This window comes from Molossus molossus, unplaced genomic scaffold (genome assembly GCF_014108415.1).
Source record: "Molossus molossus isolate mMolMol1 unplaced genomic scaffold, mMolMol1.p scaffold_m16_p_4, whole genome shotgun sequence".
Taxonomy (NCBI): Eukaryota; Metazoa; Chordata; class Mammalia; order Chiroptera; family Molossidae; genus Molossus; species Molossus molossus.
In genome coordinates this window covers 106,223,379-106,237,787 of record NW_023425377.1, presented here as the reverse complement: position 1 = coordinate 106,237,787, position 14,409 = coordinate 106,223,379, and the positions used below count along the sequence as shown (strand labels likewise).

General features: G+C 38.6%; 1 protein-coding gene across 3 annotated transcripts in view; it reads right to left on the bottom strand.

The window, feature by feature from the left end:
• The window catches only part of LRBA (LPS responsive beige-like anchor protein), a 622,710-nt gene that overhangs the window by 554,889 nt on the left and 53,412 nt on the right, over positions 1 to 14,409 (bottom strand). For all 3 annotated transcript variants that reach the window (XM_036239773.1, XM_036239776.1, XM_036239775.1), the window contains exons 3-4: positions 3,464 to 3,695; positions 3,145 to 3,245 (exon numbers count right to left, since the gene is read on the bottom strand). In XM_036239773.1, the coding sequence (XP_036095666.1) occupies positions 3,145 to 3,245; positions 3,464 to 3,695 (333 nt within the window). The remainder of the gene's footprint in view (positions 1 to 3,144; positions 3,246 to 3,463; positions 3,696 to 14,409) is intronic.

The window sequence follows — 14,409 nt, the reverse complement described above, 5'->3', positions numbered from 1 at the left end:
CCTATAATGGGGCCTGAGCACAAGCTATTCCTTGTGATAAAAAGGTTCTCACTGGGCCTACTTTCCTCCCCTGTAACTGAACAGATCTTACTGATCCTTTAGAGCTCATCTTAATGGTCACTTCCTCAGGGTAGTCTTCCCTGACCTCTAAGACTGGATCAAATCTCCCTATCATATTTCATTCTACAATATACCTCTACAATGTATTATAAAATTTGTAACATTACATTTATTTGATTAATGTCTCTCTGACCCACAATCCCCTCTAATGCATTATACAACCAAGAGCTAAAATGAAAAACCTCATTTACATTTACAAGGAAAAGCAGATATACATTATCATTTTAATCAGTTTACAAGCAAATGAGATAAAATGTAGTACAGTTCCCTTTGTTAAAAGTTCAAAACCATGTCAAACTACAAGTGAAATCACTGGCTTCCCTTCATCTTAGTAGCTGCTCTAAGTCATTACTGATGGTCCAAAGGAGTTTGACAATCTTTTACCTAAACATTAAGTGGAAAGCTTCACTTTTAAGTGATCAAGAAATTTTCAATTAACCACACTGCTTATTATGAAAGAGAAATAACAAGTAACTGCAATCACACTGATTTTTTAAAATAAATTCCAAAATAAAATAACAAAAAAAAAATAACTGTCTAAAAGTACAGTATTATAGCATTTTCATCTAGAGAAATCATTCCTCCAAATTCCCTTTTTCTATAAACCAACAAACAAATATGTTAAGACACGTACTTTGGCACTGGCCTATGCAGCTCAGTGGTTAGAGTGTTGGCCTAAGCACCAAAGGGTTGTAGGTCTGATTCCTGATCAAGGGCACTTAGCTGGGTTGAAGGTTCGATCCCTGGCTCTGATCCGGGTGCATGCGGGAGGCAATCAATCAATGTGTCTCTCTCGCTCTCTCCCCTTTTCCCCCCTTTCCATTCTCTCTAAAAATATCCTCGGGTGAAGATTAAAAAAAAAAAAGATAAGCAGTTCCCTCCACAGATACTGCTGAGGGATTGTATACTGGGAAAGCCTTTCAGAAAATAACTTGGTGTTCATGTTTCAAGAGTTTCAAAAAATGTTCATGCCCACTGATACACTATTTCTATATGTAAAAACATTAAGCAACTATTAAAATATGCTCAGTATTCCCAAAGATTTAAAAGAACACATGGCCCTGGCCGGTTTGGCTCAGCGGTTAGAGCATCGGCCTGCGGTCCGGAGAGACCCGGGTTCGGTTCCCGCTAAGGGCATGTACTTCGGTTGCAGTTTGTCCCCGGCCCTGGTGGGTCGTGCGGGTGGCAGCCACTCTATGTGTCCCTTCACGTCGATATTTCTGTTTCTCTCTCCCTTCCTCTCTCTCTCTCCCACTCTATCTGTACAAAAAAATGGAAAAATATCCTCGGGTGAGGATAAAAAATAAATAAATAAATAAATAAATAAATAAATAAATAAATAAATAAATAAATAAAAGAACACATGGCCATTATGGGGTAAAATGGAAGCTAATAAAAAGAACCAAATTTATAGAAATAAAAAATATCTGAAATCTGAAATTTACAGAAATTTAAAAATAAACTGAAATCTGCTCTGGCCAGTTTGGCTCAGCAATTAGAGCATCGGCCCGCGGACCAGAGTCCGAGGTTCGGTTCCCATTAAGGGCACATATCTCGGTTGTAGTTTGTCCCCGGCCCCAGTTGGGGTCGGGTGGGTGTCAACCACTTGAGAGCTTGTTTGGAGGTTCTAGCAGGGGAGCGCAGCTACTCGTATACCCTTGACCTAAGACGGGTCCTCTCCTTTGGGGGGAAGGTCGTCTTCTTGGACGGAGCACGCAGCTTCAGGAGGGACGCACATGGGTCGGTTGAGGGAGGAGGGGGACACCCGCCTAGCTAGCCAGATCAGCCAAATCAACCCTGGAGATCAATGGGTGACAGATGTCGCAGCCAGATCGTCCTCACATCCTCAACCACTTGATATGTCTCTCTCACATTGAGGTTTCTCTCTTCTTCCTTCCTCTCTCCCTCCTGCTCTATCTGAAGATAAATGCAAAAGTGTCCTCTGGTGAGGATAAAAATAATAATAATAATAATAAAATTTAAAAAAATAACCTGAAATCTGACATTTTTAATGGATAGGATAAACAGAGTACAGAAAAAGAGCACACAGTGCTCTTTACAAATATAGTAATAAACCAATCTAAAATGAAGCACAAAAGAAAAGATTGGGGAAAAAATGTGAACAGTTCTCACTGATCATGGGAGACTATCAAGAAGGCTATAGTCTCAGAAGGGGAAAAGGGACCAAAAAAATCTTTGAATAAATTATCAGCAAAATATTTCCAAATTTATGAAAAGATTCAAGAACTTTAACAAGGATAAACACAAGATAAATCATAAAGAAACAAAAATTGCTGAAACTGAGTGATGAAATCTTAAAAGTAACCCGAGAACTGGAGTTTGATACAAACTAAAGAGTCTAACCATTTTAATCCAATACATTAGAGTGTAACTGCAGACCACAAATTTAAATATACTTAGACCGAGCTAGATTAAGGATTAGCTGGCTGGGCAGTTCTGTGGACAATGATTTCCAAAGGGCAGTGAAATAAACCAAAAATGCAACAAAAATAGAGAAAATATTTGCTAGTCTTCCCCTAAGGGATAAATTACTAGGTGGTAGAAAGTAACAGTTTGATAAGGCAGCTGGAGTTCAAAATAACTAGACTACCACACCATCCACTCACTGTAAAGGACCACTGAAGTACATCTGAGGAGGTGAATCCAATTATCTGCAGAGCTTCTGTTCAATGAGTGAGTGGGTCATTCGCATTTAAGGGCCACAGGTAAACTCCTCAGATCAACAGAAAGAAAAGCTAGGTGCTACCACCTATAACTTGCATTTTTCTGTCCTGACCCTTTTCCTCAAAACATGTTGAATGTATAATGAAGGAAAACAATTTGAAGAAGGAACAAATTACTGCCTGGAACTCCCAGTTCTCTTAGTCCAAACCTGTGTCAGGTCATAGTAAAAGCATCAGTATAGATCTAAAAGCTATTTCAGTTGATCCCTTCCCCTCAATTTGACATGGGACCCCTTGACATATACTTTCAAATAACAAAGCGTATTTAGGTTTTTTTTACCCATTGTCCTTTATCTCCTTGAAGTTTACTGAAGAATAGCTTTAGTTCTCGAACTGTCAAATTATAGCTAGCCAGCACTCCCAACATGTCAACTAAAAGATCTGGAAATAAAGAAAACAAAGTAATTAAGCTATTTATATTTCTTGAAGGGTTAAAATACACTGTGCTTATTACTTAATAGTTCAGACACTCAAGTTCCAGGTACGTGTTAGATGCACAAATATTTCTTAAATAAATGTTACTAAATAAGAAAAATAGAGTATTTAAGAATCAAACTTTATTTCTTCACATCCACTGCATCATAGGAAAAAAATCATACCTGCTATCATATTGTCGACTTTTTCAATTTTCCCAAGCACTTTTTCAACTAGGCCCACTTCAGTGCAGACTTGAAGATTTCGTATGCTTTTCTTCAGAATGGCTGTGAACATGCTCCAAACTTCTGCTTGGCAAGTAATGTCACATTTTTCTAGTAGGTCCACCATGCAGATGATGCTCTCACCTTCTTGGATAATGAAATTCATTTCCAAGTCAAACTGCCCTCCTACCAACTTCCAAAAAAAAAAAAAAAAAATTACAAGCATTAGTATTTCTTCCTTGAATGTAACTAAAACATGCTCCTAAGCTTTAGATTGGCAATAATTATCTGTACACATTCTTCTCTACACCCTACAACATTAAAAAGGGTCTTTATTTAAACATACACACACATCTCTAAAACTCTCAAATCTTCAAGTTAAGATAGCACAAACTCAAGCAAGACCTAAGAATATAAAAATGAAAATATTTTTCAACAAAAACAAACATGAGATATAAATCACTACCTATTGCCCTTACAAAAATAAAGATCTAACTTAGCTCTATAACTGCTTCTAATTCATTGTTTCATTTATGAATTATGAACTCTGTGAACTACTTACAACAACCTAAAAGTTCTTTGCTACCTATGTAAGGAATGAGTTCACAGCAAAAGTAAAAAACTAAAAATGGCTCAGAGCAAACACAAAACTTGGAGTTTATATTTGTCAAATTCCAGGTTTACTACACCTATGCTTTTTTTTTTAATCCTCACCTGAGGACATTTTTTTGCATTTATCCTCAGAAAGAGTGAGAGGGAGAGAGGGAAAAAGAGAGAGAAATATCAATGTGAGAGAGACACATCGACTGGCCGCCACCCACACGACCCCAACTGGGGCCGGGGACAAACTGCAACCGAGGTACATGCTCCCAGAAGTAAATGAACCTGGGTCTCTCTGGACCTCAGGCCGACACTCTAACCGCTAAGCCAAACCAGCCAGGGCTACACCTATGCATTTTGATCCCTCTCCTTCCCTGTCAATCAGGAGAATTTAAACATAATTAGTCACACGCAGTCAGTAATCAGAACATTTTCTTTCACTGATATGACTATCAGAAAATCTATCCAGCCCTGGCTGGTGTGACTCAGCGGTTCAAGCATCAGCCCCTGAGTACTCAAGGGTCGCAGGTTTGATCCCCAGCCCCAGCTGAGGCATGTGTGGGAGGTAACCAACTGATGTGTCTCTCTCTTTCTCTTTCTCTCCCCCACCTTCCACTCTCTCAAAAAAAAAAAATGGAAAAAATATCCTCAAGTGAGGACTAACAAACAAACAAAAATCCATCTGGAGAAAGCTGTACTGACCTATCTCCACCTTGCCATCTCACCCACAGCAGCCTCCCACAGACAGGTTTTAAAGTTTTAACAAATCGCCCTGGCAGGTATGGCTCAGCAGTAAGAGTGTCACCCATGGACTAAAATGTCCCAGGTTCGATTCTGGCCAAGGGCTTGTGCCTCGGCTGCGGTTCATCCCCGGCCCCAGTTGGGGTTGGGTGGGTGGCAGCTGACTGATGTGTCTCTCTCACATTGATGTTTCTCTCTCTCTCTTAGTCCCTTTCTCACTCCAGCTCTATCTGAAGATTAATGTAAAAATAAATAAATAAAATTTTAACAAATCTCAACTGTTTAAAAGAATTAAAATGTTTTTACAATCACTTTTGCAGAGCTTATCCTTTTAAACTAAGTTGTTGTTCTTTTTAATTTTTATTTTTTAATCCTTACCCAAGGATATTTTTCCATTTTTTGTTCAGATACAGTAGGAGGGAGAGAGAGGAAGAGAGAGAGACAAACATCGACGTGAAAGGGACACATCAAGTGGCTGCCACCCACACAACCCAACCAGAGCCAGGGACAAACTGCAACCATGGTACATGCCCTTAGCAGGAACCGAACCTGGGTCTCTGTGGACCACAGGCTGATGCTCTAACCGCTGAGCCAAACCAGCCAGGGCTCAACTAGATTTTTAAAAGGTCATCTACACTCCTGTGCTTCTGAACACTTTTTGGTTTTTCATTATGCGTTCCTAAATCCAAAAGGTGGAAAAAATTAGAAAAAATTCAACTTTATAAAAAAAAAAATCCAACAGCTCATTAAGAAAAACAGACATAGCCAAATAGTTTACTCCAGAAAAGCAAAGAAGGTTCAGAATTAGGAAATCAATTAAAACTCCTTGCAACCAGGGATCAATATGTGTCCTGCGTTCTGCCAAAGATATACACTGGCGTAAGAAAAAAAAAAAAAAAAAACAGAAAAATGAACAACATAAGGCAGTATCTGCATGCAGGGAGATAAGAATTCCTGGCAAAGCATTTGGTTCTTCTAGGAAAGCTCTGGCAGAGATTTTAGTGTACAATTCTTGCATCACCAGTAACAAGCAGCATAAGGAGATGACAGCTGAGTTTCTGCTAAAAGAGTCTCAGAGTCCCTTAGTGTGACTAAGCCAATTCTCCTAGTTATATGATCCTGACTTTTTTTTTTTATATGATTTGCTTGTTTCGTCTTTTTTCATTCTGAAATCATTTGAAAGGTTCGAAAAGTTGCAAAATAGTACAGTTCCTGTATACACCTTACCCAGCTTGCCCTAATGTAAATATATAACGTAATCATAGTACCATCATTAAAACCAGGAAATTAACATTGACACAATACCATTCACAAATCTACAGATATTACTCAAATGTTCCCACTTGTCACGCTAATGTCCTTTTTCTGAGCCAGGATCAACATCCCCTCAGGCTCCTCCAAACTGAGACAGCTGCAAGGCATTCTTCATGATTTTGGCAATATGGAGGTGTAGTTGCCAGGTATTTAATAGACTGCCTTCCAGTCTGAATGTTCCTTCATGTTTAAATTCAGGTTATGCATATTTGGTTAAAAAAAAAAAACAGATATGATGTGTGTCCTCACAGTATCAATTCAGATGGTATCTGATGTATGTCTCATAATTGGAGACATTAGCTTGGATCAACTTGTTCAAGGTGGTGTCTGTCAGACTTTTGCCATTTACAGTTACCATCTTTCAGTAAAATATTTTAAGCATCTTGAGAATACTTTCATACTATACGAAATATTTTGTTTCTCATCATACTTTTAAGAATCCACTGATGAATCTTACCTGCGACTGTGGCATTGCTAAATAGTGATTTTATATTTCTGCCACACTTCCTACACTTTTTAATAGAAAAATACTTTTTTCAATAATAAAATACATCAAGCACACCTGAAAAGCCAGCATTAAGCTCAAATAGGAAAACTGGAATGATTCTCATGAAAGTTAGAAACAAGACTAGGATATGGTATCTTCGCTATCATTTGATATTACTGAGATACAGAAGTCACATTTAGTCTAAAGGCAGCACATGTATACATAGAGTGGAGGGGTTAAAATTACAATTATTTTCAGATGATATAATATATACCTGGAAAAACAAAGAGCTTCAACTAAAAAATTACTATAAATTTGAAAAGTATTTGGTAATGAAACTATTGATGCAGTTCACAATAAGACTCAATCTCAAAAGATGTATCTGTACATGTCAGATTTAAAACATTCGTTTTAGCCATGGCCAGTTTGGCTCAGCGGTTGGAGTGTTGGCCCGCGGACCGGAGAGTCCCGGGTTCGTTTCCCACTAAGGGTATGTACCTCGGTTGCAGTTTGTCCCTGGCCCTGGTTGGGGTTGTGTGGGTGGCAACCACTTGATGTGTCTCTCTCACGTCGATGTTTCTCTCTGTCTTCCTCCCTCTCTCCCTACCTCTCTCTGAAGATAAGTGCAAAAATGTCCTCGGGTGAGGTTAAAAAAAAATTAAACATTCATTTTAGCATTTATTGAATACTGAAGAGAAGAAACAACCCTCCCCCCCAAAAAAACAAAAAACATTATAAGGTAACGGTCAGTAACGTTATGTATGATTACATAATAGAACATGACGCAGCCATCGAAAAGAATGAGGCAGCTCCATTTGACATGAGAAGATCTCTAAAAATACATTAAGTGAGAAAATCAAAATGGGAAAGTGGGAATAGTAGGCCAATATTGGCCCATAAAACATATATATATATATAGACATATACCTAAGAATAATACAAAAGAAACTAAAAACTGATTGCCTCTGAAAAGAGAACTTTAGGGAAAGAGGGCAAAGGGAGAGTTTTTGGTATGTACACTTTGGGACATCTTCCAAATAGTTCAAAACCTAGTTGCAACTAACTTAAGAGACCTTACCTTCACCTTAATATTACTAACATCCATCTTTCATTTTGATCTGTTTATTACTATCAGTAACCACCCTTCCAAGAAGGTATAGAATTAATTTTTGCAAGTAATTTAAAAATATATATATTTCACCAGCTTTTAATTGAGTTTATATCGTGAAAGCAGTATCCAGGCAGGTGTTTTAAATATTCCTTCATTGCTTTAAATATTATAAAATATGCCTTTCAAGGACAAAATTGATGGCAGAAATTGCTACACACAAATGTGTGGCATATTTGATATACTGTATGTATGCATATCTATTATACTTAAAAAACATACACAGGGTCTCCAGTATGTCATGTTAACCCTTTCTAAAAGTTATTTGAAACTGATCAACCTTCAAAACACAAATTTGTTTCCAATGACAGGGATCATAATCTAAGTCCAGGCATTGGCTAGTTATTATCTGAGCTGTAGTAATGGCCCTGCACTACAAAATGTAATCTTCCCAAATGTCACGGTAAGTTATGAATATCTGAGCAGCCTAATGCACTTTACTAGCCATGAAATGTGAAAATGTAATCTTATTACCTTTTTTATGGTTGTATTTTTTTTGAATAATGTAGCCTGGAAACTGATGTATAGTCTTTTTCTGCATTTTAGCATGATTTGGTCTCCTTTGCTATATAGAACATTTTTCAAAACATTCTATTTCAACATGTTTTAGTCTTGGCCTGAACTTCATAAACAATTTTTATAGCAACCTTCAGGGTGGCATAGCATGCTTTCTATAAGTTACAGTTTAATGTAAAAGATTATAGAAATTTTAAAGCATATTATTCAAAGAATTTAAATAAACCTTCACAAGTTTTGCATGAGAATTTTAATTGGGCATGATGATTATCTTCTTTCCAATGGTTATTTTAATAAAGCTATTTAAGCTGAAATTAGTAATTAAACCTGAGTCACTTGTCTTTTCAGAAAACCAAGAAACACATATAGACCAAAAATAATCTTCTCTTCAAAAGATATATAAAACTGCTCTGGTCGGTTTGGCTCAGCAATTAGAGCGTCGGCCTGCGGTCCAGAGAGACCCGGGTTCGGTTCCTGCTAAGGGCATGTACCTCGGTTGCAGTTTGTCCCCGGCCCTGGTTGGTCATGCGGGTGGCAGCCACTCAATGTGTCCCTTTCACATCAATGTTTCTCTCTCTCTTTTCCTCTCTCTCCCTCCCACTCTATCTGAACAAAAGAAAAAATGTCCTCGGGTGAGAATAAAAAAAAACAAAAAGATACATGAAACTGAGAAGTCTGTAACACGTAGAAAATTTTAATACTTCAAAGTGAAGCTATGATTTACCTGAAAATGTGCTACATTTTCCCTCAAAGATGTGCCAAGAATAAGGTATAGTAGAAAAACTGGACAGAGTATAATCACAGCTTATGCTCTTAACTACATACTTTCTATTTCTTGTGATATATCACTTTTTTCTCTGGACCTGTCCATTCATTTTATAAAATGAACTAAGAGTAAGCTTTTTTTAATCTGCATCCTTCAAAAATGTATGTACTTTTTAAAAGTACCAACCTTCAGGTATCCAATTTATCCCTATGAATCCATTCTGAAGTGAAAGTGACCCTATACACAGCTACAGGCACTAGAAACTTATTAACAGAGAGAAGCTGAAGAAAAATTACAATGCTGTGGCATGTACTATAATGCCTCCCAACTGACACTTTCTTCTTCCATAGTAATAGTTTCTAATTTGGTATATGAGGTCCAGGCAAAAGATCTCACTTCCCAGCTTTCCGGCAAGTTTCCAGCCACGTGACCAAGTTCTGACCAAGGATGATAGTAGTAAGTGCAGCTTCTGGGTATAACTCTTAAAAGGAAGGTAATATGACTTCTCTTTGCAACTTTCCTTCTTCTGCTTACATAAAATGCTGAGACAATGGAAGAGTGAGAGCAGCCATCTTGGGATCTACACTGTAACTCTCCTGTTGAAGACAGCGCAGAAAGAGCTATGCATCCTGCTAATTACAGAATGGTCTCAGTAGCCCTGGACCATTTACTCAAACTTTCACCTGAAGGACAAAAACATTTCTGCTATGTTTAAGCCACTGTCATTTGGGGCTTCTCTATCATATCAGTTTAAAACCTATATCCTGACTAATATATATATACTAATGCTATTAGTTGCATCTTCTCAGAAATAGGAATACATGTATAATTATAATTATCTTAAGTGACATATCCCCATTCCCACGTCTCATACTATAGCAGGTGTTAACTAAGCAACAGTGTCTATTTTGACCTCATTTTAAGAGATGGTGGTATGCCCCAATAAGCCTGGAAACAGACATAGCTCAATCCTAAATTTGACACAGCTCAAATTTTAGACTCCACATGTCCTATTATGTATATATAAACAATAAAATACAGAATAATGAGAGATTACAGGTTAAAATTTCATTAATATACATGTCTTTTAATATAATCCCTAACATTAAAAAAAATGCAACAAGACTGCCTAGTCAGTTACTAGTAGAAAAGAAGGAAAGTTCACTATATTGGTGGCAACATAACCATCAACCTTTACTTTAAGTCACCCTTTACATTAGCTAAAAGAGAAGCTATTTAGGCTTATAAATGTGCCAGTCAGTGACGACAAGAGCAATGCACTATAATACTTAGTGCCAAGAAAGAATTCTCTGAATAGGAATAAGAAATGTGCAAAAATTTACTAAAATGTTCAATGATAAAATTTCAGTAAGAATTAAAATTTTCAATAAAATTTTACACATTCTTACATCTCAAAAGTTCCTTCCAAGATGGTGATATTTGGTTTTGCCTCATATGTCTTTTCCCAATAGCCCAAGGTAATTTTTTTATATACCTCTAACACACATACCTGAAATATATGCATCAGACTATTAGTGGAAGGTAAGTCATATCGCGGCTACAAGATACCCCCGGAGGAGTGACAGGTGTCAGGCACCCCAGCCCAGGATTCTAGAGTCAGGAAAAGTCGTCCCCATAAACTTCTGGCTATAAAAACCAGCAGAAGGCCCTGGCCAGTGTGGTTCAGTGGTTAGAGTGTCACCCCACATACCCAAGAGTCAGGGGTTTGATTCCCAAAGAGCATGTACCTGGGTTGCAAGTTCAATCCCCAACCCCAGTTGGGGTGCTTGTGAGAGGTAACCAATCAATGTGTCTCTCTCACATCAATGTTTCTCTGTCTCTATCTCTGTATCTCTGTATCTCTCCCCCTCCCTGCCTCCCTCCCTTTCCATTCTCTAAAAATCAATGGAAAAAATATCTCTGGGTGAGGATTAAAAAAAAAAAAAACACAGCAGGGATTGTGGCTGAGGAAGACGGAGGGTGGCTGAAGTCCCAGGCAGTTCCTCTGAAAGGGCCTGAGCACAGACTTACTCTGACTCACTCCCTCTGACCTCCAGTACTGGGGCAGCAGCTCGAAAGGCACCAGGGACATATGAAGAGGAACTGAATAGTCTGGCATCAGCTGGAGGGGGGTGGTGTCTTACTCTCAGACAGAAGTGCTGGCAGAGGCCATTGATCCTTTACTGAGCCTTCCCCTACAGAGCCAGCAGGTGGTCGACATATCTGAGTCTCCATCAACCTGGCTAACACTGTTCCCCCTGTCCAGGTGCTTCCAAGACCCCACCCCACTCAACTTACAGCTCCACCCAGTGGCTTTCCATAGGAATAACCTGACTTCAGACTTTCCTAAAATCTCTCACACAAGCAGCATTTGGCCTCAGCATGCCATCCCTCTCACTAAGTGGCCCCAGGCTCACCACTAGCAGCAGCCAGCCTTGGTTCACAGCATGCCCTCTCCTGGTCACTTCCAAGCATAGCACAAGTAACAGCCATCAGATCACTTTGTAGCTCATGCTGGGTGGCTCCAGGCAGAACAGAGGTGGCAGCTGACCTTTGCCTGCACCTCCTGGGAGGCCCCCGAACCAGCACACCTGGTGGACAGCTTCAAACCATGTCAAAGCATCACCACCCAACCACCTCCACACCTAAGGGGTAGGGTAGAATCAGCGGACACCAGAGCCCCATTGAAGTAAGTCTTGCCCTGTGGCTTGGAACCCTGCACAGCTGATCCTCCCCAGTGGCTGGTGATCACAACCCAGTCCTTGCAGCCAATCAACCTGGGGATAAACCCCTTCCACTGAGGTGCCAATAGCAATCAAGGCTCAACTACAACAAGAGGGTGTACACAGCCCTCACAGGGGCTGGGAGGGCACACCTGTAGTACCCAGCTTGGGTGAACAGGGAGGCTGTGCCAATGGACTTTACAGGACACCTACAATATAAGGCCACTCAACCGAGCCCAGAAGACACAGCAGCTCTACCTAATACATAGAACCAAACACAGGGAGGCAGCCAAAATGAGGAGACAAAGAAACATGTCCCAAATGAAAGAACAGAACAAAACTCCAGAGGAAGAACAGAACAAAACTCCAGAGAAAGAACTAAACAAAATGGACACAAGCAATCTACCAGGTGCAGAGTCCAAAACACTAGTTATAAAGATGCTAAATGAAGTTAGGGAAAGAGTAGATGAACGTAGTGAGAACTTCAACAAGGAGACAGGAAACAAAAAATGGAGACATAAAAAAGAACCAGTCAGAAAAGAAGAATACACTAACTGAAATGAAGACTAAATTGCAGGGCCCAGCCAGTCTAGCTCAGTGGTTGAGCATAGACCCATGCAACAAAAGGTCACCAGTTCAATTCCTGCTCAGGGCACATGCGGAGCTTGTGTGCTCAATCCCAGGGGGGAGTGAGGGGCACACAGAAGGCAGCCAATTAATGTTGATGTTTGTTGATGTTTTTCTCTCATGATGCTTCTATCTCTCTCCCCCCTCCCTTTCTCTCTCTCTCTCTCAAATCAATAAAAAACACGTTAGGGAAAAAAACAATACATTGCAGGGAATCAGCAGTAGAGTACATAAAGCAGAAGATAAAATCAGGCATGTGGAATACAAGAAAGCAAAAATCACCCAATCAGAACAACAAAATGAAAATAGATTTTTAAAGATGAGGACAGCATACAAGTCTCTGGGACAATTTCGAGTGTACCAACATTAAGAGAATCTTAAAAAGAGCAAAAGAAAAGCAGTTAGTTACCTACAAGGGAACTCCCATAAGACTGGTAGCTGATTTCTTAACAGAAACTTTACAGGCAAAAGGGAATGGCAAGAAATATTCAAAGTAATGATGAAAAGCAAGGACCTACAAACTATAACCAAGATTATTCTATATCATTTACAATCAAAAAACATATAAAGAGTTTTCCAGACCAAAAAAAAAAAAGCTAAAGGAGTTCATAACCACCAAACTAGCACTACATGAAATGTTAAAGGCTCTTCTTGAAGAAGAAAAAATGTGAACAATAAAATGGCAATATTTATCAAGAACTGAATTTGAAAAACAAAAACAAACAAGCAGAACAGAAACAGACTCAGAGATACAGAAAACATTTTGACAGTTGCCAGATGGAAAGGGGATTAGGGAATGGGTGAAAAGGCTGAAGGGATTAATAAGTACAAGTTGATTAACAAAATAATTAGGGGGGTATAAAGTATAGCATGGGGAATATAGTCAATAATATTCTAGTGACTATGTATGGTGTCATAAGGGTTTATCAGGAATAACCATTTAATTATATAACGTCTAATTACTGACGTAATACTATACGTCAACTATAATTGGAAAATGAAAAATTAAAAGAAAATTGGTGGGGGGCTACAGCTAAAGTAGTGCTGAGAGGAAAATTTATAGTACTACTTGCATATATTAGAAAAAAGAAAAGTTGCAAATCAATAATCTAAGGTTTCATTTTAAGAACCTAGTGCAAAATAAATTTGAAACAAGCAGGAGGCAAGTAATAAAAGTAACAGCAAGAGTCAAAATTGAAAGCAGGAAAACGAGAGAGAAAAATCAATAAAACAAAAGACCTAATTCTTTGGGGGAAAAAAATCCATAAAACTGAAAAAACTTTAGCAAGGCTGACAAAGAAACAAGGGACAAAAGACAAATTACTAGTATCAAGAATAAAACAGGGAATATTACTATGGACATTAAACAACACAAGACTAAGAAAATACTACAAACGGCCCTGGCTGGTTTGGCTCAGCGGTAGAGCTTCAGCCCGCCAAAAAATGAGTTGCGGGTTTGATTCTGGCCAAGGGCACGTATCTCGGTTGTGGTTTGTCCTGGGCCCTGGTTGGGGTCTTAAGGAGGCAACCAGATGTTTCTCTCTCTCTCTCCCTCTCTTTCCCTCCCATTCTATCTGAAGATTAACAGAAAAATATCCTCAGGTGAGGATTAAAAAGAGAGAGAGAATACTACAAACAATTCTGAAAAGATAATTTGACAATGTAGATGAAATAAGGCCAACTCATCAAAAAAACACAAGCTACCACAACTTACCCAACATAAAGTAGAAAATGTGAATAACCATATAACTAGTAAGTAAATTCATAATTTTAAAACTCAAAAAAAATCTCAAAGTTCATGGTTTCATTACAGAATTCTACCAAATGTTTAAAAAAGAATTAACACCAATTTTATGCTTCTCAACTCATTTTATAAAGCTACTATTACTAATACCAAAACCAAAGACAGTACAAAAAAAAGAACACTATATGCCAATATCCCTCATGAATATACATGCAAAAATT